This window comes from Saimiri boliviensis, chromosome 14, assembly GCF_048565385.1.
Source record: "Saimiri boliviensis isolate mSaiBol1 chromosome 14, mSaiBol1.pri, whole genome shotgun sequence".
Lineage (NCBI taxonomy): Eukaryota > Metazoa > Chordata > Mammalia > Primates > Cebidae > Saimiri > Saimiri boliviensis.
The window spans coordinates 43,066,410-43,090,882 of record NC_133462.1 but is presented as its reverse complement, the minus strand read 5'-3'; the positions used below and the strand labels follow the sequence as shown (position 1 = coordinate 43,090,882).

Here is a 24,473-nt window from a genome sequence, read left to right as displayed (position 1 = left end):
CCCTGTCACCAGATGCCCTGGGGGCTCAGACGGAGGCAGGCCAGGTCTCCGCCCTGTTATTCTAGAGGGAGAACAGAATGTGGGCTCTGGGGCCAGATAGCCTGGCTCCAAGCCACGCTCGCCATACCTCAGTCTAGAGATCTGGGAAATGGGCGCACCTCTGAGGCAGGTGGATATTATTGGACACCTGGGAGAGGCTGCAGGGGTTCATCCGGCCAGCTGGAGATCCTGCACTCGGTCCTCCTGCAGGGCTGGAGAGACACTCGGGCGAGGCCACCCCACCCCTGCCCCGTGCGCTGCATGAAGAGAGCAAATGCTGGAGCCTCCCGCGTTAACCTGCACACAAACCCCTCTGGCTGGGGAGCCGCAGCCCCTGCCCGGCTCTGGGAGGAGAAGGGAGAGAGGGCGCCCTGGGCAGGCCCACTGTGCGCCCAGGGTCGTACATCTTTAAGGGGAAAGAGGCGCGCTGGCCGGCCTCTGCGCACGTCACTTCTTCATTCCTTCCCTCCCCCCTGGCTCGTTCCTCCAACTTCCCGGCCAGCTCGGGGTGATGAGGGGGCGGGGAGGGGGGCCTTAAAAATCCACCTCTGGCCCCTTAACGTCCAGAAACAGCCCAGTTCCGCCCCCCCCCAACCGTCTCCGCTTGATCCGAGTGGGGTTCGCCCTGCAGTCCGGGGGTCCCGGTCTGGTGCCCCAGGGCGCTGCGTAAATACGGGAGGGGGGTATCCTGAGACATGGGGTGGGGGGAGGCTTTCCTTTCTCGCTCGCGCCCTTTTTTTCCCTCGTTTCTTTGAAAGTTGGGTGTTGAGAAGTGGGAGGTTCGGGGTGGGAGGGGAGACAAATGGGGGAGGGAGGGGGAGGGTGTCAGAGGGTGGAGAGACACAGAGACAGACAGAGACGGGGAGAGAGGAAGAGAGAGACGGAGAGAGGGAGACGGAGGGAGAGAGGGACAGAGAGCGAGGGCGAGCGGGAGGGAGGCGGAGGGAGACCGAGGGAGGAGGCGGCGAGGAGCGCGCGCCGGCCGCGGGAGGGGGGCGGGGGGGTGGTTTGGAAAAATGACTCAGTAAGTTCAGCGCGCCCGCTCCGCCGGCCCTGCGCTCCCGCCGCGCCCGGGATGTATTCGTCCCCGCTCTGCCTCACCCAGGTACGGTCCTCGCCCGCCCCGGCCCGCGCCCCCCGCGCCCCCCGCATCCCGGCCCCGGAGTTTTGAAGCCGGATGAGGCGGGACGAAAAAGGCGCGCGTCCCTCCCGCCATCCCTGCCCAGGACGCCCCCCGCGCGCCCCGAGGGCTGGGGTCCGGTGGGGGATGGGTCAGGCCGGGGGACCCCCCCCCACATACACCCCCACCTACCCCGGATCCCCTTCGAGGGACTCCCGCCCTACCCCTCACCCCCCGACTCTCGGGACCTCTCCCGGATGTGGGGGCTCGGTCTGCAGATTTGCACCCCCTCTACTCCGACGCACCCCCACCAACGCTCGAAAGGGTCGGGGTGGGGGCTGGCCCCCCTCCAGCAAGGGCCCTGCGGGAAATCCCCCCGTCTGCCTCTCAGAGGAGTCTAGGGGGTCTGACTGGACCCTGGGCCTCCCCAGCTGGCGGGACGGGGACCCCTCCTGTGCGCCCCCCCATCTCCCCCCACCAGGGCTGTGCGGGCCGCCCAGGCCCTCGGCCGCCGTTCCCCGGTTATTGGCCCACGTGTGCGTGGAGGGGGAGGGGGCACGAGAAGTTGGAGGCCCGGGAGGGGGAAGGGTGCTCAGGCCGCCCGGCTCGGTCCCCCCCCCCCAGCTTCCTCCCCCAGCACCGTCCCGGCGTTTTCGCCGCATCGATTCTAGATTCTGGAGCCTCTGTCGCCGCGGGGAGGCCCGCGCTCCGGGTCTGGCCCGGGCACTGCGGCGGACGCCCTCGCCAGCCCGGCACCTGCCCCTGCCCCCTCCCCCTCCCGTAGCCTCTCACCCCTGGCCGCGCTCCCAGACTGCCCCGGGGCGAGCCTTGTGCAATGGCCAAGGGGGTGTGTGGGGGGGTGTGGGGAGGGGGCGGCTCCCCCGGGGACTCCTTCCAGCCCCAGACTCCCCGGGGACCCCCGAGGTCTCCAGGTTCCGTTTCCTAGACCGCTGCTTTCCTCGTGACGCTGTGTGTCTTTAGTCTGGAGAGGTTCTGGCCTCAGTTTCCCCTGAGGTGACGTGCAGCTAAGGCCGGTTCTGGAGAGAGGGGCAGTATGGCGGGCAAACTGTAAAGCGCGGGCGTGTACGGGGTGCGATTCCAGCGAGGGCCAGGCCGCCTTAAGGAGCACTTAGTGGGGAGTTTGTGAGAGCCTCGCTTCCGCCCCAGGGAACAGTGCAGCCGGGGACCCCCCACCCCAGGCATGGTCCTTGGTAGGGTCTTTCTCACCAGCCCCCTGGACCGGACAGGGAATGCAGGGGCTGGTGCTGAGGGGGTCTGAGGCCGTCCTACCTATGATCCCTTGAGTGACCTTGGTAAGTCCCTGCTCCTCTCCCAGCCTCAGTTTCCCTTTCTGAGCAGCTTTGGGGAGGGGTTCCTGAGGAAGGTATCTCTCTGAAGCTCTCCAAGAACACCTAGGGTTGGAGTGGACACGCTGTGTGACCTTGGGCAGACTTTGAAGTCTCTGGGCTTATGGGGGAGATGGAGGTGCCACCGCTGTGTCCTAGACAGCTGGAAGGAGCCACTGGAGAGGGCTGAGCGGGGAGACGCTGTTCCAGGCTAGGGACGGTGGAAGGCCTCCTGTGCACCCTGGAATTCCCCCGTCAGGGCTGCTTGGGAGCCGGCTTCCCTCCTGCTCGCTGGGCTGCGGGGAATGAGAACCCCAGTCCCGGCTTTGCCCCAGAGAACTGCTAACTCGGCCTGTTTCTGCAGGGACAGGACAAGGCCCCACCACAGAGGAACGTTCTCTGTGGAAACTGGAAAACGGAGAGGCTCAAAACGATCCAGGTGGCCATGTGCAAGAGACAGAGACAGGACGAGAGACAGGCAGAGAGACAGAGACAGGCAGAGAGACAGAGACAGGCAGAGACGGAGGCAGGGAGCTCCCAGGCTGGGGTGGGGACAGCGAGTCCCAAGTGCAGCCCTGCAATTCCTCTTTCTGCCCTTCCCTCCACCCAGCCCCGGAGCGGAGCTCGGACCCCCTGTCGGGTTTCTCTTCAGCTTGAATCTAATCCCTGCTGCCCGCCACCAAGGCCCAGCCTGGTCTGGGGTGGGGAGGGGGGCTGGGCGACTCAGGAGGGCCTCCAGGGCCCTGTGCCGAAGCTTCACACCCAGGTCCTGGCCTCCTGACTCAGTTTCCCGAATCACCTCCCCTCAGTGTCTCTCATCTTGGTCTCTTTTTGTCTGTCTTTATCTCTTTCTTTCTCCGTCTCTCTCTGACTCTCTCTGTGGGTCCCTGTCTCTCCCTGTCTCTCCGTCTCTGTCTCTCCCCACCCCGTCTCTGTTTCGCTCACAGTCACTAATGGTCTCTTTCCTCGGTCTCTCTCTCCTCCTGTCTCTGATGGCTCCGTATCTCCCTCTGTCTCTCTTGTCTCTTCGTCTCTGTCTCACCATCCCTTTCTCCTCTGTCTGCATGTCTCTCCAGTGTGTCTCTGTCTCTGCCTCCCTTTGCTCTCTCTCTCTGTGTGTCTCTCTAATACGTCTCTGTCTCTTCATCTCTGTGTCTCCGTCCCTTTCCCGATGTCTCTGCGTGTCTCTCCTAGCCCCCTCTCTCCCTGTCTCTGGGCCTCCCTCTCCCCCCTTTTCCCAGCTAATTTTACAACCTGAGCCCAACCGAAAATAGCTCCCTTTTAGCTGATCCGACCCGGATCCTTCTCGGGAGCTGAGGCTGGCGGGGGGGGGGGGGCAGGGGGCGCCTCGGTGCCAGCCCACTCCGTGCCACCCAGGCCCTGCCCGCCAAGGGGGGAGCGGGTGCTGGCGGCCCTGGGGCATTCTGGGAGCCCCGGGCCGGGCTCCGTGGTGACTCAAGCGCTTTTTCACTTTTACTCTTAAGAGGAACTGTGGAGCCCGCGGCTCCCATAAATCCTGCTGGCGGGAAGGCCGGCCTCCCTGCGCCTGCTCCGGGCCTCCCTCCCTGCCTCCCTCCCGCCGCCGCCGCCGCTGCCGCCACGTTAGTTATTCCGGGTTTGGGGCCAAGTGCCTCTTGGCTGCTGTGGCGCAGAGGATTCCCTGGGCCACCTCCACCCCGCCACCCGGTCCCTCCCTCATTCATTCATTCGGTCCCTCATTCCCTCATCCCATGCCCTCTCAGAGCAGAATGCCCTTCGCTGCCGTTTCTCCAGTGGAGAAACTGAGGCTGAGAGAGGCTGTCCTCCCACCCCAGATCCCCGGCCTGTGTTGGATTTTCTCGATCTTCCTGAAGCATCTTCTGGGACCCGAGGTTAGGTGGGAGCGGTTGAGGCGGCAGGGCCCAGGCCCGGCCTGGGTTCTTAGAGGGTGCTTGGGGGGTGCCTGCCAGGAGCAGCGGCCTGGGAGAGGGGTCAAGACTCAGAGAGGGTCAGGGCCTGCCCGGGGCTGGCAGAGCTGGGGCTCAGGCCATTTTCCATCCGGTGGCTTGGCCAGGCCTGGCCAGGTGGGCGCTCACTCCCTGTATGCCCACCGATGGCCCCTGATGCAGTCTCCACCACGTGCCACCCCACCCCTCTCCCGGGTTCTCTCCCTCTCGGGTTCTCCCCCTCCCCTCTCTGCGGCGGAGGTGTCTCTGCGCCAGGGCCCCGTGTAAATCACCAACGCTGGGATTCCGGCACAGTCAGCATTCTGGCTCCTCCCTCCCTCCCTCCCTCCCCCTCTCGATCTCCCTCCCTCCCTCCCCCTCTCTGCACCCCTCTTCTTTCTCTGTGGGTCTCTCTGAGCTGGCCTCTCTCCTGTTTCACACCGAATGGATGCGAAGCGCTGCCTGGGCCTCCTGCCCTGCCCTCCCGCCATGGCCCACCCCACACCCACCTCACCTGGGCTGCCGTGGCCTGGCCGGGACACATCCATGACACCCACATGGATGGGGACACAGCCCTGCCCTGCCTCACATCTGCCCTGCGGGGGGCGGGGGTCACCAACACAGAGACCTAGAGCGCCCCTCCAATCTGCCGGAAAAATCGTGCACAGGAGGGTGCCAAACCCGGTATAGTGCCTGGTATACAGTCGGTGCCACATAAGTGCTGCTGTGCTTGTGATGGTCGCTAAACTCATTTTCCTCTTCCCTGCCCCCACCCCCGACCCCAGACCCCAGACTGTTTCTTGCCCTGAAATGAAGTCAGCCATCAACCGAAACCCCCGCTTCCTCAGGGCTCCCTGCAGATTCAGGGAGACAGGACATTCCTGAGGCGCACGGAGCAGGGCTCGGGACTCAGCAGGTGCCCAGTCAGTACCTGTCGCACGAATGAATGAATTCTTTGGGTGGCGAAGTGGGGACTTTGATCTTCCGGAGCCACTGCCTCTCCCCCAGGAAACAGTAAAATATGAAGGGGCATGGCACTTTCTGGTATTCAGTAGGTGCCACATAAGTGCTGCTGTGCTCGTTGTTGCTGAATCAGTCATTGCGTTAAACATCCCGGAGGCATTTCCAGCTGCCCTGCCCTCGTTCTGTCTGTGTTTGCGCAGCGCAGGCCGGGCTTTGTGCTGGGTGACAAGGACAGCAGTGACCTTGAAAGACCCAGGCTTGGAGGACCCCTCTCCGTGGTGCCACTCCTGTTAGTCCTCCTTTTGTTTTGTCTTTTCTCTTTCTTTCTTTCTTTTTTTTTTTTTTTTTTTTGAGATGGAGTCTCACTCTGTCGCCAGGCTGGAGGGCAGTGGCACGGTCTCAGCTCACCGCAACCTCCACCTCCCAGGTTCAAGCGATTCTCCTGCCTCAGCCTCCCGAGTAGCTGGGACTACAGGCGCCCGCCACCACGCCCAGCTACTTTTTGTCTTTTTAGTAGAGACGGGGTTTCACCATGTTGGTCAGGCCAGTCTTGAACTCCCGACCTCAGGTGATCCGCCCGCCTCGGCCTCCCGCAGAGTTCCGGGATCACAGGCATGAGCCACCGCGCCCAGCCCCCGTTTCGCAGTACACACGATAGCGCAGCAGACGCTCAGCCTCTGAGAGGGTCGGCCTGTCTCCGTCACCTCCTGGCCCCTCTGGCTCAGTCCTCATTGTCCTCCCGGAACGCGAAGGCACAGAGGGAAGTAGGGGACCCAGGGTTCATTTTGCTGACTCGCTACCTTGGCAGGGAGTTTGAACTCTGTGGACTCAGTTTCCCCACATTCCTCACTGTGGCCCACGAGACCCTCCCAGCTCGTCCTCATCCCCTCCCCAACCCTCCCCTCCTCTCTCTCTCTCCCTTGCTCACTCTGCTCCAACACTCCAGGCGTGGTCCTGCCCCAGGCCCTTTGCACGTGGCATTCCTCCATCGGAAAAGCTCCTGGCCTGGAGTGCCGTCTCTCAGGACTTTGTTCAGGCGTCTCCTCCTGCAAGAGGCCTTCCTGGACCACCCCAAGCTAGAAAACACCCCCTCCCCCGAGATTCTCTGGCCCCTCAAACTCCTTTAAATTTCTTCAGAGCACATTGCCCAACCAGATGTTTTATGTCACATTCTGCTGATTTTCACCACCCGTCCCTGCCTCAGCTCTGGATCAGGTGAGGGCCCAGTCCAGGCCCCGGCCAAGCCCTCGGTGCCATGCATGGGGCTGGTATGCAGTAGGCGCTCACTAAACGTTTGTCGAAGCACAGAATAAGTCCTTCCCTCTCGGAGCTGTTCACATGTCCAGAGGCCGTGATGCTCAGAGCCGGGCTACGCATCGGCCCAAGGTTAGAACCTGGTGCCGGTGCCGGATGAGCCTGGGATTGTCCGTGTGACCGTGGACAAGTCATCCGACCAGAGAAGAGGGCATTAGAACTGGGGCTTTGAAGGGTGCATAGGAGTTTGGGATAAGTGCAGAGGAGGTGATGAGTTCGATTCTCATGAAGGACTGTTGACTCGCTTTCACCTGGAAGGCTTTGGTTTGGAAATTGGAGTTTCATGTCCTAGTTTGCTGCCCTGGACTTTCAGGGTTGGGGGGCGCAGGGAGGGGAGTGAGGGGCATAGCCCGGTGGACGGCGGGGTCGTTCAGCAGGGGCTTGGGCCCAGGTGTCTCTCTCCCAGCCGCTGCTGCTCTCTTCCGCCAGGAAGTCGCAGTGGGCTAAGCTGGGGTTTCCAGGAGAGACCTGGCCTTGTCCCCCTTCTCGCCACCTTGTAATAAAGTCACCAGGGCAAGGAAGCAGCTCCCCTGTCCCCACCAGGCTGCAATATCCCTTTCTGCCCATTGTACAGAATGAGAGACTGAGGTCTGTCTTAGGTGATTGGTTTCCTGGCCATTCAGAAGGTGAAAATGGACACTACTGTCACCCAGTCACCTTCTGTGACAGTGGGTGCCTCAGCCCTCAGCCTCAGGATTGGAGATGGGGAGGTGACAGAACTGGATGGTCCTGGCTAGATCTGGGAAACCCTGGGGGAGAGGAGGAAAAGCTGCTTGAAGGAGGGGACACTGGAGATAGGGCATTGAGGGATGTGTAGGAGTTTGAAAGGATTTTCAGTATCTAGCTTGCCTTGACTATCTCTTGCTGATTGAGCCTCTGAGGGCAGTGGGAGGTCCCTGGGGAAGAGGCCTTGGTGGTTGCAGGTCTTACGGCACTAACCAAGTGACAAGTGGCCCTGCCTCTCACCTGGTCTGACCCCACCCCCCAACCCCGGGGAGAACAAGGGAGGGCAGGGCGGCAGGTCCATGACCCAGTTACAGGCTGTTTGTCTTCCTGCCTCTGTAACTAGCCGGGGTCACCACTGACGTGGGCCCCCACCCCTGCCCGCCTCCCTGGCACCTGTCCCCGGAGAGGGCACAGAGAAGGGAGGGGCGGTTAGGGAGGAGGAAGGGAACTCAGATCTAGGAGGGGCCAGTCTGAGAAAAGGGATCCAGGAGAGAGGGGCCCAGAAGTGGGGAGGGGCTCGGGGGGTTCGGGAAGGAGTTGTGGGGGCGAGTGGTCCCTGCCCCTGTCGTGGACGCCTCCCCTGCCCCTTCCAGCAACCTCTTATCACGGCCCCAGTAAGTGCTAGAGCTTGGGTGGCAGCCACAGCCCCAGCTGGACACCATTGTCCGGGCCTCCTGCCCGCCTGGCGTCCCCTCCACGGGCAGGTCCTGCGCCTCTGTGCATCCTATCCGCCGCGTCCCGCTGTCCCCGCCCGGCTTCCCTGGCCAGACCATCTGGGCTCTGGTCCCGGCTCTGCTGACCGGCTGTGTGACCCTGGGCAAATCGCTCTCCATCTCGTCCAGGCATGGGCAGGGACGAGGTTGGATGGGGACTGGGCCGGGTCCCCCCCCCCAGCTCCCCTTGGCCTTAGCAGGTTGGCCGGGGAAGCGGGGGCAGCGGAAAAGGGCCCTGAGGTCCGGTCCCCGCCGCAGCTGTTACGGTGACTCACGCTTCGGGGGACACTGGGGTCGGGGAGCTTCGCTGGGACAAGCTGTCTCTGGTCTCCCTGGGTGGGAGGCTATTTTCAGAGCCTCAGTAATAGATGAAATCTGATGTCCCACCCCTCCCCCCGCAGCACCCCATGGCTGGAGGTGGCCCAAAGGGACATGGAGCTCAGAGCAGGGAGGGTGATTGGGCAGTGGCTGCCCTGCCCAGCCTGCAGATGGGGCCGGGTCCAGCCATCTCTGTTAGCACGCACAGTGGGGGTCCAGGGTCAGCGTCTCCCTTTCTTCCCAAGACCCCAGGCTTACGGAGAGCTGGCTGCTCTGAGAAAGGGACCCATAGCCTTCCAGGGTCTCAGGACCCTGCTTCTTATCCTCACACCGGCCCTGAGAGCCTTCGGGAGACCAACCAGGTCTCTGCCCCTCTCTCAGCCTCAGTTTCCCCACCACAGAACGCCCAGGAGGGCCTCAGGCTGTTCCTGCTTCCTGGAATATCAGCTGCAATCAGAATGACCCTTGCAGGCAGTGCGTGGCGGTAGTAATGAAAACACCCCAGCGTCTCGGAGGGGCTGAGGCTGGAGGGTCACTGGAGCCTGGGAGTTCCACACTGACCTGGGCAACAGAGCAAGACCCCCGTCTCTGTTGCAAAAATTAGCTGGGCATGCTGGCACATCTGTAATCCCAGCTACCCGCCTGAACCCAGGAGGCGGAGGTTGCAGTGAGATCACGCCACTGCCCTCCAGCCTGGCAACAGAGCGAGACAGTCTCAAAAAAAAAAGAAAAGAAAAGAAAAAGAAAAAAGAAAAGAAAAGAAAAAAAAAATCCCACTACCTTGGGAGGCTGAGGTGGGAGGATCACTTGAGTCCAGGAGTTTGAGACCAGCCAAGGCAACATGGTGAGTGAGACCCCATGACTGCAAAAATAAAAATAAAAATTAGCCAGGCGTGGTTTACACCTGTAGTCCCAGCTACTCGGGAGGCTGAGATGGGAGAATCGCTTGAGCCTGGGAGTTCAGGGCCCAAGTGACCTAAGATTGTGCCCCTGCTCTGCAGTGAGAACCCCGTCTCTTTTTATTTTTTTGAGACAGGGTCTCACTCTGTCCCCTAGGCTGGAATGCGGGGGCGTGATCTCGGCTCACGGCTACCTCCACCTCCCGGGTTCAAGTGATGAGACCCCCCCCCCATCTCTAAAAGAAAAAAAAAGTAATAAAAAGGACAATAGCAATGTAAGTTGTAACGGTAACAGTAATGGCAGCATTAATAATAATGGGGCCCTTTGAGAGGGGAGGGGCGGACCCGGGGGGAGAGGTGCAGGCCCCTGTGTTAGGAAGGGGTCATCCCCTTCCGAAACGCCCAGCCCAGCCCGGTCCAGGCAGGGAGAAGGCAGGCCGCCCTGCTTCTCTGTCTTAGTTCTCCTTGAATTTAGTCCACCTTGAGGCTGAGAAACCAGGTCCCGGATGTTTTTAGTTTGTTATTTATTTATTTATTTATTTATTTATTTAGAGACGGAGTTTTCGCTCTTGTTACCCAGGCTGGAGTGCAATGGCGCGATCTCCGCTCACCGCAACCTCCACCTCCTGGGTTCAGGCAATTCTCCTGCCTCAGCCTCCTGAGTAGCTGGGATGACAGGCATGCGCCACCATGCCCAGCTAATTTGTTTTGTATTTTTAGTAGAGACGGGGTTTCACCATGTTGACCGGGATGGTCTCGATCTCTTGACCTCGTGATCCACCCACCTCGGCCTCCCAAAGTGCTGGGATTACAGGCTTGAGCCACTGTGCCCAGCCCCTAGTTTGTTATTTTATTTTTTGTTTTCTTTCTTTTCTTTTTATTTTTTTAAGAGGGAGTCTTGCTCTGTCGCCCAGGCTAGATTCCAGTCCCACCTCTGCCCCCGATGGCCAGGTTCCCCCTCAGGGCCTCAGTTTCCTCATCTGTAGCGTGGGTGTCGTGGCTGCCCGCAGACACCATTTCGTCATGACTGGGAGTGGGTTGAAGACCCAGCTCTGGCCCCGTCTCAGCGTGTCCCCAGCCCGCGGCTTTTCTCCCTGACAGGTGTACAGGGAACGGGGCGGCCCGTCCCCGGCTTAGAACCTTCGTGGCTAAGCGTCTGCGTCTCTGCTGTTTCTGTAGCAGCACAGTGGGGTTCACGGAAAGGGGAAGGCGGGGAGAGGACTCCCATGTGAGCTCTCCTTCCCCTGCTGAATCCTGGTGCACTTGAATCTCTTACCAACCTCACCTTTCCTGGCTCCTGCAGAGGTTCCGTGAAGAAGTCCCCCCACCCCTCCATCAGCCCCCGCCTCCAGGCAGCCCTCGTGTCTGCCTGTGGCCCTCAGCCAGGCCTGTCTGTACGTCTGCTCTTCAGGAACAAGGTTTTTGTTTTTTTTTTGTTTTTTTTTTTTTTACAATTTTTGTCTGTTTGTTTGAGATGGAGTCTGTCCCGCAGGCTGGAGTGCAATGGCATGATCTCGGCTCACTGCAATCCTCCTGCCGCAGCCTCCCAAGTAGCTGAGATTACAGGCATGTGTCACCCACCACACGTGGCTATTTTTTTTTTTTTTTTTTTTTTGTATTTTTAGTAGAGACAGGGTTTCACCATATTGGCCAGGCTGGTGTCGAACTCCTGACCTTGGGATCTGCCTGCCTTGGCTTCCCAGAGTGCTGAGATTACAGGTGTGAGCCACGGCTGAGACTGCCTTTTTTTTTTTTTTTTTTTTTTTTTTTTTTTTGAGACGGAGTTTCGCTCTTGTTACCCAGGCTGGAGTGCAATGGCGCGATCTCGGCTCACCGCAACCTCCGCCTCCTGGGTTCAGGCAATTCTCCTGCCTCAGCCTCCTGAGTAGCTGGGATGACAGGCACGCGCCACCATGCCCAGCTACTTTTTTGTATTTTTAGTAGAGAGGGGGTTTCACCATGTTGACCAGGATGGTCTCGGTCTCTTGACCTCGTGATCCACCTGCCTCGGCCTCCCAAAGTGCTGGGATGACAGGCGTCAGCCACCACACCCAGCCTTTTTTTTTTGTTTTTTGAGACAGAGTCTCGTTCTGTGGCCCAGGCTGGAGTGCAGTGGTGAGATCTCGGCTCATTGCAACCTCTGCCTCCTGAGTTCAAACGATTCTCCTGCCTCAGTCTCCTGAGTAGCTGGGCCTACAGGCCCATGCCACCGTGCCCAGCTAATTTTTGTACTTTTAGTAGAGATGGGGTTTCACTATGTTGGCCAGGCTGGTCTCGAACTCCTGACCTTAAGTGATCTGACCGCCTCGGCCTCCCAAAGTGCTGAGGCACCGCGCCTGCCTCATTATTATTATTATTATTATTTTGAGTCAGGGGTCTCACTTTGTAACCCAGGCTGGAGTGCAGTGGTGCAGTCCTGGCTCACTGCAGCCTTGACCTCCAGGGCTCGATTGATCCTCCGACCTCAGCCTCCCAAGTTGCTAGGACTACAGGCATGCACCACCACGCCCAGCTAAGCTTTGATTTTGTAGAAGTGGGGCCTCACTATGTCATCCAGACCGGTCTGGAACTCCTGGGCTCAAGCAGTCTACCCACGGTGGCCTCCCAAAGTGCTGGCATTCCGGGTGTGAGCCACCATGCTTGACCGCCCACCCTAGTTGTTTTTTTCTGAGACGGAGTTTTGCTCTTGGCATCCAGGCTGGAGTGCAGTGGCACGATCTCGGCTCATTGCAGCCTCCTCCTCCCGGGTTCAAGCGATTCTTCGGCCTCAGCCTCCTAAGAAGCTGTGATGACAGGTGTGTGCGACCATGCCTGGCTAATTTATTGTATTTTAAATAGAAACGGGGTTTCACCATGTTGGCCAGGCTGGTCGGGAGCTCCTGACCTCAGGTGATCCACCCACCTCGGCCTCCCTAAGTGCTGGGATTCCAGGTGTGAGCCACCATACCCGGCCTTTAAAAAAGTTTTTTTTGGAAACAGGGTCTTGCTCTGTCACCTGCACTGGAATGCAGCCATCACAGCATTAAACCCCTGGGCTCACATAATCCTCCCACGTCAGCCTCCCAACTAGCTGGGACTACAGGTGCAAACTACAGGACCCCCCTGCCCACCTCTGCCCAGCCCCTCCCACTCTGCCTGGCTAGTTTCTGGTTTTTTTGTGTGTGTATCTGTGTGTGTATATGTGTATGTGTGTGTGTTTGTGTGTGTATGTGTGTGTGCGTGTGTGTGTATGTGTGTGTGTATGTGTGTTTGTGTTTGTGTGTATGTGTATGTGTTTGCGTGTGTGTCTGTGTCTGTGTGTATGTGTGTTTGCATGTGTGTGTCTGTGTGTGTATGTGTATGTGTGTTTGCATGTATGTGTGTCTGTGTCTGTATGTGTGTTTGCATGTGTGTGTCTGTGTGTATGTGTATGTGTGTTTGCGTGTATGTGTGTCTGTGTCTGTGTGTATGTGTGTTTGCATGTGTGTGTCTGTGTGTATATGTGTATGTGTGTGTTTGTGTGTGTTTGCATGTGTGTGTCTGTGTATGTGTGTTTGTGTATGTGTTTGTGTGTATGTGTATGTGTGTTTGTGTGTATGTGTGTCTGTGTGTATGTGTTTGCATGTGTGTCTGTGTGTATGTGTATGTGTGTTTGCGTGTATGTGTGTCTGTGTCTGTGTGTATGTGTGTTTGCATGTGTGTGTCTGTGTGTATGTGTATGTGTGTTTGCGTGTATGTGTGTCTGTGTCTGTGTGTGTTTGCATGTGTGTGTGTGTGTATGTGTATGTGTGTTTGCGTGTATGTGTGTCTGTGTCTGTGTATGTGTGTTTGCATGTGTGTGTCTGTGTGTGTATGTGTATGTGTTTGCGTGTGTATATGTATATGTGTGTTTGTGTATGTGTGTGTCTGTGTGTGTCTGTGTTTGCGTGTGTGTATGTGTATATGCGTGTGTGTAGGTGCGTTTGTGTGTATGTGTGTTTGCGTGTGTATGTGTTTGTGTGTGTTTGTGTGTGTGTATGTGTGTATATGTGTGCGTGGTGTGTATGTGTGTATGTGTGCATATGTGTATTTGCGTGTTTGCGTGTATGTGTATATGTGTGTGTATGTGTGTTTGTGTGTACGTGTGTGTGTGTGTGTATGCGTGTGTGTCGGTAGTTTTTTGTTTGTTTTGTAGGGATGGAGTTTTACCACATTGCTCAGACTGGTCTCAAACTTCTAGGCTCAAGCAATCCTCCTTCCTCGGCCTCCTCAGCGCCGGGATGACAGGCGTGAGCCATTACACCCAGCCCAGCCTTGGCTGTGACAGGCACAGAATAGGCGCATGACGTGTGCGTTCTCCCTGCCTGTTTCACGCGTCTGTACAATGAGTCTTCCAGGAGCCTCCAAATGGCTCCCTTTGCTGGCTCCGTCTGCGTACTGGGGTTCAAGACGGTCCTCCACAAACTCCTGCCTGGGCTTGTGCCTCTCACGTCGTCCAAGTGTCAGTTTGCTCATCTGGGCAGTGGGTTCTCGCAGGTCCCTGAGAAACTCCTCCTGGGTCCCCCTGGCCTTCTGTTCACCCCCCGGTGGCACGCACGGGTCTGTGAGGACCCCCCTGCCCGCCTCTGCCCAGCCCCTCCCACTCTGCGGTCTGTCCGGGGCCCCACCGACCTCAGCCTTCGGGGCCGGCGGTGGGGCCGCCCTCCACGTCCCTGGCGCCCCTGACCTCTCGCCTGTCCGGCCCGCAGGATGAGTTCCACCCGTTCATCGAGGCCCTGCTGCCTCACGTCCGCGCCTTCGCCTACACCTGGTTCAACCTGCAGGCGCGGAAACGCAAATACTTCAAGAAGCACGAGAAGCGGATGTCGAAGGACGAGGAGCGCGCAGTGAAGGACGAGCTGCTGGGCGAGAAGCCCGAGGTCAAGCAGAAGTGGGCGTCGCGGCTGCTGGCCAAGCTGCGCAAGGACATCCGGCCCGAGTGCCGCGAGGACTTCGTGCTGAGCATCACCGGCAAGAAGGCGCCGGGCTGCGTGCTCTCCAACCCCGACCAGAAGGGCAAGATGAGGCGCATCGACTGTCTCCGGCAGGCGGACAAGGTGTGGCGGCTGGACCTGGTCATGGTCATCCTGTTCAAGGGCATCCCGCTGGAGAGCACCGACGGCGAGCGCCTGGTCAAGGCCGCGCAGTGCGGCCACCCGGTCCTGTGCGTGCAGCCGCACCACATCGGGGTGGCCGTGAAGGAGCTGGACCTCTACCTGGCCTACTTCGTGCGTGAGCGAGGTGAGGTGCGGTGCGGCGGCCCGAGCGGGGTGGCGGGCAGGGAGCGCGTCTGACGGGGGTGACGTGCTGCAAGGAGAGTCTGAGGGAGGAGGCCGGTGCGTGTAGAGGTGATGCGGGGTTCTGAGCGGGGAGGCGAGCCTGGGAGAACATCTGACAGGGGTGACATGGGGCAAGGAGGGTGTGAGGGAGGAGGCCGGTGCGTGTAGATGTGATGTGGTGATCTGAAGGGGGAGGTGGGCCTGGGAGAGCATCCGACAGGGATGACATGGGACAAGGAGGGTCTGAGGGAGGAGGCCGGTGCGTGTAGATGTGATGTGGGGGTCTGAGGGGGGAGGTGGGCCTGGGAGAGCATCTGACAGGGGTGACATGGGGCAAGGAGGGTCTGAGGGAGGAGGCCGGTGCGTGTAGATGTGATGTGGGGGTCTGAGGGGGGAGGTGGGCCTGGGAGAGCATCTGACAGGGGTGACATGGGGCAAGGAGGGTCTGAGGGAGGAGGCTGGTACCTGTAGATGTGATGTGGTGGTCTGAGGGGGGAGGTGGGCCTGGGAGAGCATCCGATGGGAGTGACAGGGGTCTGAGGGAGGAGGCTGGTATGTGTAGAAGCAATGTGGTGGTCTGAGAGAGGAGGCGAGTCTAGGAAGGTATCTAAAGCAGGTGATATGGTGCAGTGAGGATCTGAGAGAGGACGCTGGTGCACATAGATGCAATGTGGTGATCCAGGTGGGGCAGCAGGCCTCGGAGAGGGTCTGACCGGGGTGACACGGCACATGGAGAGTCTGAGGGAGGAGGCCGGTACGTGTAGATGTGATGTGGTCCGGGTGGGGCGGCAGGCCTGGGAGAGCGTCTGAGTGGGGAGGCTGGTGCTTGTGTATGTGATGTGGTCTAAGTGGGGAGGCGACCCTGGAGGGCGTCTGACAGGGGTGACCTGGGGCAAGGAGGGTGTGAGGTAGGAGGCCAGTATGTGCAGATGTGACACGGTGGTCTGAGAGGGGAGGCAGGCCTAAGAGAGCATCTAATGGGGGTGACACAGGCAAGGAGTGTTGGAGGAAGGAGGCCAGGGCATCCAGGGCCCAGGGTGGCTGCTGATGGGATGTGGAGGTCAGATGGAGGAGGCAGGGCTCACAGAGGTCTCAAGTGAGAGGTAGTATAAGGAAGTTTTTTGACAGGGAGGCAGGTGGGCTGTGGGGTTCCAACGGTAGAGGCAGGATCTCACCCTCATGTCTGAGGGAGGAGGCAGGAAGGCCCTTGAGGCCTCAGGGGGATGAGAATGTCCTGGAGGGTTTTGGGAGCAGGGGTGAGGAGAGGAGAGGGCCAGACCGCGCCAGCCCTGCGGGAAGAGTCCAGGCACCGCGTGCTGTGAATGCCTGTTGGTTGATCGACTTTCAGACCAGGCCAGCAGAGGCCTGACGAGTCTGGCCCTTCCCACAGGGTGTTTGCCGGTGATCAAATGCCTGATGTTAGCCCGGCAAGCTTTGTGATGCTCAGGAGCTCCAAGGCAGCTTCCCAGAGGAGGAGGCGCAGCTGAGCTCAGCTCTGCAAGATGGCCAGGCGGCAGTGAACACGGGGACTCCCCCGGGGGCCTGGCAGGAAGCGTGGAGGTGGGAGGCCTGACGCCTGTGCCCCTGGCCCCATTGCTAGGAGCAGGGGTGCTCCTGCAGTTTCTTGGCTGTGTGGCCTGTTTGGACTTCACTTTCCCCTGCCTGCCAGGTGATCAGTGTCCATTGCTGGATGGGGCTATGGGAGGTTCCAGAAGATCATGCATGTGGCCACGTGCGGGGTGTCAGCTGCACCCCAAGACCTGAATGGGTGCACAGCACCCCCCTGCCATGCGCACTCAGGCCATGTGTGGAGCACACGTGAATCCCCACACACCCAGGGCCTGCCGGAGCATGTGGGAGGATGCACACCAGATGACGACCCAGGTGGGTCACCAGCCCAGCCCCAACCCAGGCAGCACCGTCTAGAAAGAGAGAGGTGCACAGCCTGAGAAGGAAGAGGGGCATTTGCAGGAACAAGGGGGACCCTGGGACCAGACTGCTCATGCTCCAAATGCAGCCCTGCTCTGCCCCAGCTGTGTGGACACATCCCTTTTCTGTGCCTCAGTTTCCTCCTTGGTGCAGTGGGAGTGAATGCCACTCCACCTTCTAGTGCTGGTGCAAGGGTGAGGCAGGGTCATGGGGCCCCCAGGCTCTAGGGTGTGTGGAAGGAGAGCAGGGCAGAGTTACCCAGTATTTTATTTTTTCCTGGAGACAGGGTCTTGATCTGTCACCCAGGCTGGAGTGCAGTGGTGCAAGCTTGGCTCACTGTAGCCTCGACCTCCCAGGCTCAAGCAATCCTCCTGCCTCAGCCTCCCGAGTAGCTGAGACTACAGGCACACACCACCAATGATTTGTTTTTGAGACGGAGTCTCACTCTGTCGCCCAGGCTGGAGTGCAGTGGTGCGATGTCAGCTCACTGCAAACTCTGCCTCCCAAGTTCAAGCAATTCTCCTGCCTCAGCTTCCCAAGTGGCTGGGATTACAGGCACCCATCACCATGTCCAGCTAAATTGTTTGTATTTTAAGTAGGGACAGGATTTCACCATGTTGGTCAGGCTGGTCTTGAACTCCTGACCTCAGGTGATCTACCCACCTCGGCCTCCCAAAGTGCTGAGATTACATTCGTGAGCCACCTCACCCGGCCACTTTTTTTTTCTTTTGGGACGGAATCTCACTCTGTCACCCACGCTGGAGTGTCGTGGCATGATCTCAGCTCACTGCAACCTCTGTCTCCGGGTTCAAGCGATTCTCCTGCCTCAGCCTCCTGAGTAGCTGGAATTACACCATACCCAGCTCATTTTTGTATTTTTAGTAGAAATGGGGTTTCTCTTTTCTTTTTTCTTTTTTTTTTTTTTTTTTTTTTTAAGATAGGGTTTTACCATGATGGCCAGGCTGGTCTTGAACTCCTGACCTCCGGTGATCCGCCTGCCTTGGCCTCCCAAAGTGCTGGGGTTACGGACGTGAGCTACCAGCCCATTACCGGGTCTTGATTTTGATTCTTTGACCTTGATCTTAGCATCTCCCTCCTCCCCCTCCTCCACCAATGAGCGTCAGACCTGCTGGGGCTGGCTGTGAGGGGGCATTGGGGACAGCAGGGGGCCGAGGGGTGGGCCGGGAGGCTGCCTGTTGTGGGCAGGGGGCAGGGGTCGCCGTGGGGGCGGGGGTGCTCATTGCCACGCAGGGCCAGACCTCTCTGCCATCACACATCTTCCTAGCCCGGCCCCGCCCCCACCTTCTCCACGCTGAGCTGATAAAATTTTGAAGCGAGCTTTCTGCTGCAGTCAGCACAATCTCTGGGCGCCTCCCCACCCCCACTCGGCCCCTCCCACCTCTGCTCAGCACGCAGGCCTGTGCCCCGGGTCAGGTGGCCTCCCTGAGTGAGAGCTGTCCCCCCCCAAACCCCCCCCGCCTCGCCTCCAGCCTGTCCCCTCCATCCCCAGGGGAATCCCTGCTGCAATTGGCCCCAGCAGGTCATAACCCCCCAACCCTGCCACCTGCCCACCGCAGGTGCCTCAGCTCCCGGTGAGGGTAAGAGCCAGGATGGGACTCGAACCTCAGCTCAGCTACCCACTGGCTGGGTGATCTGGGCCAGTCACTCACCCACTCTGTGCTTCATTTCCTTGTCTATAAATTTGGGAGCTCAAAATGGGTTGCCTCGTGGGAAATGTCAGGTGCCCAGGCTGAGGGCTCAGTAAGCCACCCATGAGGCATTGTGAAGATGGCATCAGGCACGGGGCTAGGGTCCTGGATGGTTATTGTTGCCAACATTATCCTTTTCTGGATTTTTTTTTTTTTTTTTTTTTTTTTGAGACAGAGTCTTGCTCTGTTGCCCAGGCTGGAATGCAGTGGCACAATCTCCACCTCCCAGGTTCAAGCGATTCTTCTGCCTCAGCCTCCCAAGTAGCTGGGATTACACCTGCCCACCACCACACCTGGCTAATTTTTTATATTTTTAGTAGAGACCGGGTTTTGCCATGTTGGCCAGGCTGGTCTCGAACTCCTGACTTCAGGTGATCCACCCACCTTCGCCTCCCAGAGTGCTGGGATTACAGGCGTGAGCCACCTCACCAGGCCTTGTTTTTTATTTTTTGCAGAGATGAGGGTCTCATTATGTTGCCCAGGCTGGTCTCGAACTCCTAGGCTCAAGTGATCCTCCCGCCTCGACCTCCCAAAGTGCTGGGATTCCAGGCGTGAGCCACTGTGCCCAGCAATCCTCCTCATTCTGGTTATAATCCCCCACTCCCAGGTCTTTCCTTCTGCTGTTTCCTGTACATAGAATGTCTTTCCCATATGGAAAACTCCAACTTTGGCTGGGCGTGGTGGCTCATGCCTGTAATCCCAGCACTTTGGGAGACCGAGGCAGGTGGATCTCCTGAGGCCAGGCGTTTGAGAGCAGCCTGGGCAACAGGCGAAACCTCATCTCCACCAAAAATACAATAAATTAGCCACCCGCCTGGCTAGAAATGTTTTCCCATTCTTACCGCTGCCCTATGAGGCAGAGATTGTCACTGTATGCATTTTTTTTTTTTTTTTTTTAAGATAGGATCTCACTCTGTTGCCCAGGCTGGAGCACAGTGGTGTGATCTCGGCTCACTGCAACCTCTGCTTCCTGGGTTCAATCGATTCTCGTGCCTCAGCCTCCCCAGTACCTGGGATTACAGGCGCCCGCCACCACGTCCGGCCAATTTTTGTATTTTTAGTAGAGACGGAGTTTCACCATGTTGACCAGGCTGGTTTTGAACTCCTGGCCTCAAGTGATCCGCCCGTCTCGGTCTCCCAAAGTGCTGGGCTGCTGTATGCATTTTACAGAGGAGGAAATGGGCTCAGAGGAGGGGTCTGACTTGCTGAGGTCACACAGCCGAGGCTGGGCCAGGTCGGATTTGGACCCCAGCAGCTTCTGCCTCTGCCCTCTTCCTCTGCCAGCGTCGGAAGGGGATGGGCAGATATGGTGGTAGGCATGGAGGTCACCTTCTGCCAGGGTTGTGTATTAGAGGACCCTGAAGACTGAGGTCTTGTGTAGGGTCCCCTGGCCACAGCCGGCCTCCAGGTTCCCATGCTGGGCCCGCCGGTTGTCACCTTCACGGCAGGAAAGCTGGCCACCAGCTTCCTTTTCCGAACTGAGAGTGCCCTTGGCTGTGGAGCGTCCTGGCCCAGCCAGAGTGCAGAGTCTGGCTTTCCTCCGCCATGCTGGGCAGCTGCCGGCCTGGAGTAGATGGAGACGGAGGGACAGGCACAGGGCCTCCCTTGGCCTCTTGAAGGGAGCAGGGTGGATGTCGGTGGAGGGGCACCTGCCACGGGAATGAAAGCAGGCTCCACTTGTAACATCACAAGCGAGAGACGGGGCCGGGAGTGGTGGCTCACGCCTGTGATCCCAGCACTTTGGGAGGACGAGGCGGGCAGATCACCTGAGGTCAGGAGTTCGAGACCAGCCTCGCCAACATGGCAAAACCCCGTCTCTACTAAAAATACAAAAAAATTAGCCAGGTGTGGTGGCAGTCGTCTGTAGTCCCAGCTACCTGGGAAGGATGAGACAGGAGAACGGCTGGAACCCGGGAGGTGGAGGTTGCAGTGGGCTGAGATCGCGCCGTTGCACTGCAGCCTGGGAAGCAGCAAAACTCTGCCTCAAAAAATAAAAGTTATTAAGAAGAGGGTGTCAGGTTGTGGCAGGAAAACAAAGCAGGGAGGGGCATGGAGAGGGGGTGGGGGGGCCTCTGGATGGGGTGGGCTTCTCCGAGGAGGCGTCTTTGAGGTGAAGTTTGAAGGGGGTAAGGGGGCCTGGAGAGGCTGGAGGGAGGGGGCAGGGGGGTTGTAGCCAGTGCGAAGGCCTGGAGTTCAGGAACAGCTCATGGAGCCGGCTGGGATGTTCAGGGGGTAGTGGGTGGTGAGGGCCGCCCTGTGGCCTCCCAGTCAAGGTGACGGGGGTGGGAGGCCGGAGAGGGTGACCTGGGTGCTCTCTGACCTGCCATGTGCCTGGGAAGGAGCCTGCAGGAACCAGGGCGCAGAGAGGGAAGCCGCCTGCCCGCCCGGGGCCCAAAGCCCAGCCGGGCCTCCCCGCCCCCCTGGCAGCTCAAGAAACCCGAGGCGCGGGCGGGCACCTTGCCAGGGCTGGGTGGGGGAGGGGCTGCCAGGCCCGCCCGCCCCGGCAGCTGCCAGCCCGCCCCGAGCCGCCAGCCCAGATGGTGCCCATCTGCTGACGCTGCCATGGGCCGGCCTCCTGTTCCCGCCTTGTGCTGTGCCAAGCTCCTGCAGTCCAGCGCCCGGAATGGTGCGGTGGGCAGAGCCCGGCCTGGGAAGCTCGGAGCACACCAGAGAGGCTGCTCACGGTGCCCTGGAGAGGGTGGCAGGAGAAACGTGGGAGGGGAGGGCCCCAGAGCCTTCTACATGGAACTGGGGAGCAAGGACCCCGACAGCAGTGATGTAGCAGCAGACACACACGGAGTGACCTCGTGTTCCCGGCTCTGAGGCCACTGCTCACCCTAACTGGTTTAATTCTTTCTCCATCCAAGGAGGAGGGGACTTTGATCTTCTCTCATGTTCCAGTGGAGGAAGCAGGGGCCCAGAGACGGTCAGACACTTGCCCAAGGTCACACAGCTCCTTAGGGGCAGAGCCAGAATGAGAATCCAGGAATCCCTTTGAAAAAGGGATTGAGGCCGGGTGAGGTGGCTCACGCCGATAATCCCAGCACTTTGGGAGGCTGAGGTGGGAGGATCACCTGAGGTCAGGAGTTCAAGACCAGCGTGACCAATAAGGTGAAACCCTGTCTCTATTAAATATACAAAAATTAGCCAGGCATGGTGGTGTGCACCTGTAATTCCAGCTACTGGGAAGGCTGAGACGGGAGAATCACTTGAACCTGGGAGGCGGAGGTTGCAGTGAGCCGAGATTGCGCCATTGCATTCCAGCCTGGGCAACAGGGCGGGACTCTGTCTCAAAAAAAAAAAAAAAGAAAGAAAGAAGACAGAAGGGATTGAGGCTGGGCAAGGTGGCTCACACCTACAATGCCAACACTTTGGGAGGCTGAGGCAGGAGGATCACTTGAGGCCAGCCTGGGCAACATAGCAAGACATCCCTCCACTCTACAAAAATTTCAAAAATTAACCGGATGTGGTGGTATGCATCTGGAGTCCCAGCTACTTGGAGGCTGGCAGGGAGGATGGCTTTAGCCCAGGAGGTGGAGGTTGCAGTGAGCCGTGATACCCGCCACTGCACTCCAGCCTGGGGAACAGAGCGAGACCTCATCTCTAAAATCCACTTTTCTGAAGGGGTGATTGAGGGCAGGTATAGTGGCTCCCACCTGTAATCCCAGCTTCACAGGAGGCTGAGGCAGGAGCATCGCTTGAACCTGGGAGGTGGAGGCTACAGTGAGCTGAGATCTCGCCATTGCACTCCAGCCTGGGCGACAGAGTGAGACCCCGTCTCAAAAAAAAAAAGGTGGGGAAGATTGAAACCCCTTAAACCTCTTTTTTTTTTTTTTTTTGAGACGGAGTTTCGCTCTTGTTACCCAGGCTGGAGTGCAATGGCGCGATCTCGGCTCACCGCAACCTCCGCCTCCTGGGTTCAGGCAATTCTCCTGCCTCAGCCTCCTGAGTAGCTGGGATTACAGGCACGTGCCACCATGCCCAGCTAGTTTTTTGTATTTTTAGTAGAGACGGGGTTTCACCATGTTGACCAGGATGGTCTCGATCTCTTGACCTCGTGATCCACCCGCCTCGGCCTCCCAAAGTGCTGGGATTACAGGCGTGAGCCACCGCGCCCGGCCAAATCTCTTTTTAAAAACAAACTGTAAGTGTCCTTTGAGGTTATCTAGCGGAGGCCACACCCTCTGAGTCGTACAGATCATACAATACAGGCTATGCACACTCAGGGAATGAATGAATGAATGAATGAATGAGGTGAACCCTGTGGAAGGGGACCAAGCCTGAGGCCAGGGTGTCCCTGAAGTGCACCCTGAGCTTGATGGCAGGAGAAAGGGCCTTAGCCTGGGAATGAGGGGCCCGGTCAGCCACAGTGCCAACCTGGCTTACTGTGTGCCTTTAAGAAAAGCCCTGCCCTCTCTGGTCTGGGGTCGAGGGGAGTGGAGCATGGGCGGGAGGAAGGGGCGTGTTTGTGGGTCACAGAGAGGAGCGAGCCGGGTCCTCACTGAAAGTCCCCCTCTTCTGCCTCTGCTCATCTTCATCCTGGCCATGGGTGCCGTGCTGGGAGACAGGTCACGAGCGAAGGTGACGGTGCCCGATTCTTTGTACAGTGGACAGAATTTGTGTTCCCGTGTGCTCCCGGCAGAGTAGGGCGACTTCTCCTGTTTGAGCTTTAGTTTTTGGCTCTGTGGATTGGGGAGAGTCAGAGCCCATTGCATTGAGGATTAGAGTCAGTGTTCTCTGAGAAGTTTACAGGAGGCACTCAATAAAGGCTCATTTCCTCCCTGGATCCTCTCCCCAACCCCAGAAGGGAATGAGGGAGGCCCCAGCACCCTGGGCCACCTTTCCCCACCCAGTGAGCCAGTGGGGGCACCTGTGACCCGGGAGTGGCTGTCGCCTGAAGCTGGACCGAGTCACCCTCTCCAGGTGTCTCGACAGTAGAGGGGTGAGCAGTTCCTAGCAGCAGCAGCCTGGTGTCCCCCCAGGGCGGGGCAGCCAGGTGTGCCAGCTGTCTGTCTGTGCTGGGCGTCAGTGGCAGAGAGGGACGGGCAGGTGGGTTCCAGCTCCCACCGCAGGCAAGAGCCCACTGGGACTGGCCAGGGAGCTGAGCACGCTGTTGGGGAGACTCAGAGCCCTCTTCTCCAGCCCAGAGGCCCAGGCTCACACCTCTTTGCTCAGGAACTGCGTGATGTTTGGCAAGGAACGTCACAGCTCCGGGCCTCAGTTTCCTCCTCTATCAAATGGGGATCATGATAATGCTGCCCACCTGATAGGACTATGTAGGATTCTGTTAGTTCGTGAAAAGTGTGAGGATGAGGCCGGGCACGGTGGCTCGCACCTGTAATCCCAGCACTTTGGGAGGCCGAGGTGGGTGGATCATGAGGTCACGAGTTTGAGCCCAGACTGGCCAATATGGCAAAACCCTGTCTGTACTGTAAATACAAAAATTAGGCCAGGTGCGGTGGCTCATGCCTGTAATCCCAGCACTTTGGGAGGTCAAGGTGGGCAGATCACAAGGTCAGGAGATCAAGACCATTCTGGTCAGGAGTTCAAGACCAGGCTGGCCAACACGGAGAAACCCTATTTCTACTAAAAATACAAAAAAAAAAAAAAAAAATTGGCTGGGCATGGTGGCATGTGCCTGTAATCCCAGCTACTCAGGAGGCTGAGGCAGGAGAATCACTTGAACCAGGGAATCGGAGGTTGCAGTGAGCAGAGATCGTGCCACTGCACTCCAGCCTGGTGACAGAGTAAGACTCCATCTCAAAAAGAAAAGGAAAAAAAAACGTACAAAAATTAGCCAGGCAGGGTGGTGCGCGCCTATACCTAGCTACTTGGGAAGCTGAGGCAGGAGAATCGCTTGGACCTGAGTGGTGGAAGTTGCAGTGACCCGAGATCGTGCCACTGCACTCTAACCTGGGCGACACTGGGAGACTCTGTTTCAAAAAACAAAAAAAGAAAATTGTGAGGACAGGGCCGGGTGTACAGTAAGCACTCAAAAGTGATTTGTTGCCTGAAAAAAGGAGGGCATCCCGACACGGGCTGTAGTGTGGATGCGTCTTGAGGACCTCGCGCTCCGTGAAATAAGCCAAACTCAGAAGGACAAATCCTGTGTGATTCAGTTCCTGGGAGGTCCCTGGCATCATCAGATTCACAGAGACAGAAAGTAGAATGTGGGGGCGGGGGGCGGGCAGGGGCT

At 58.6% G+C, this 24,473-nt stretch overlaps 1 protein-coding gene across 4 annotated transcripts in view; it reads left to right on the top strand.

Moving 5' to 3' along the window:
• The window catches only part of NFIC (nuclear factor I C), a 107,445-nt gene that overhangs the window by 8,068 nt on the left and 74,904 nt on the right, over nucleotides 1–24,473 (top strand). Inside the window, exons 1-2 of one of the 4 annotated variants that reach the window (XM_003938796.4) lie at nucleotides 906–1,144; nucleotides 14,070–14,601. In XM_003938796.4, coding sequence (XP_003938845.1) covers nucleotides 1,115–1,144; nucleotides 14,070–14,601 — 562 coding nt within the window. In that variant the 5' untranslated portion in view covers nucleotides 906–1,114. Of the gene's footprint in view, nucleotides 1–905; nucleotides 1,145–14,069; nucleotides 14,602–24,473 lie in introns of those variants that run through there. The other 3 variants (XM_010349449.3, XM_003938797.4, XM_074384805.1) reach the window with 3 other exon arrangements.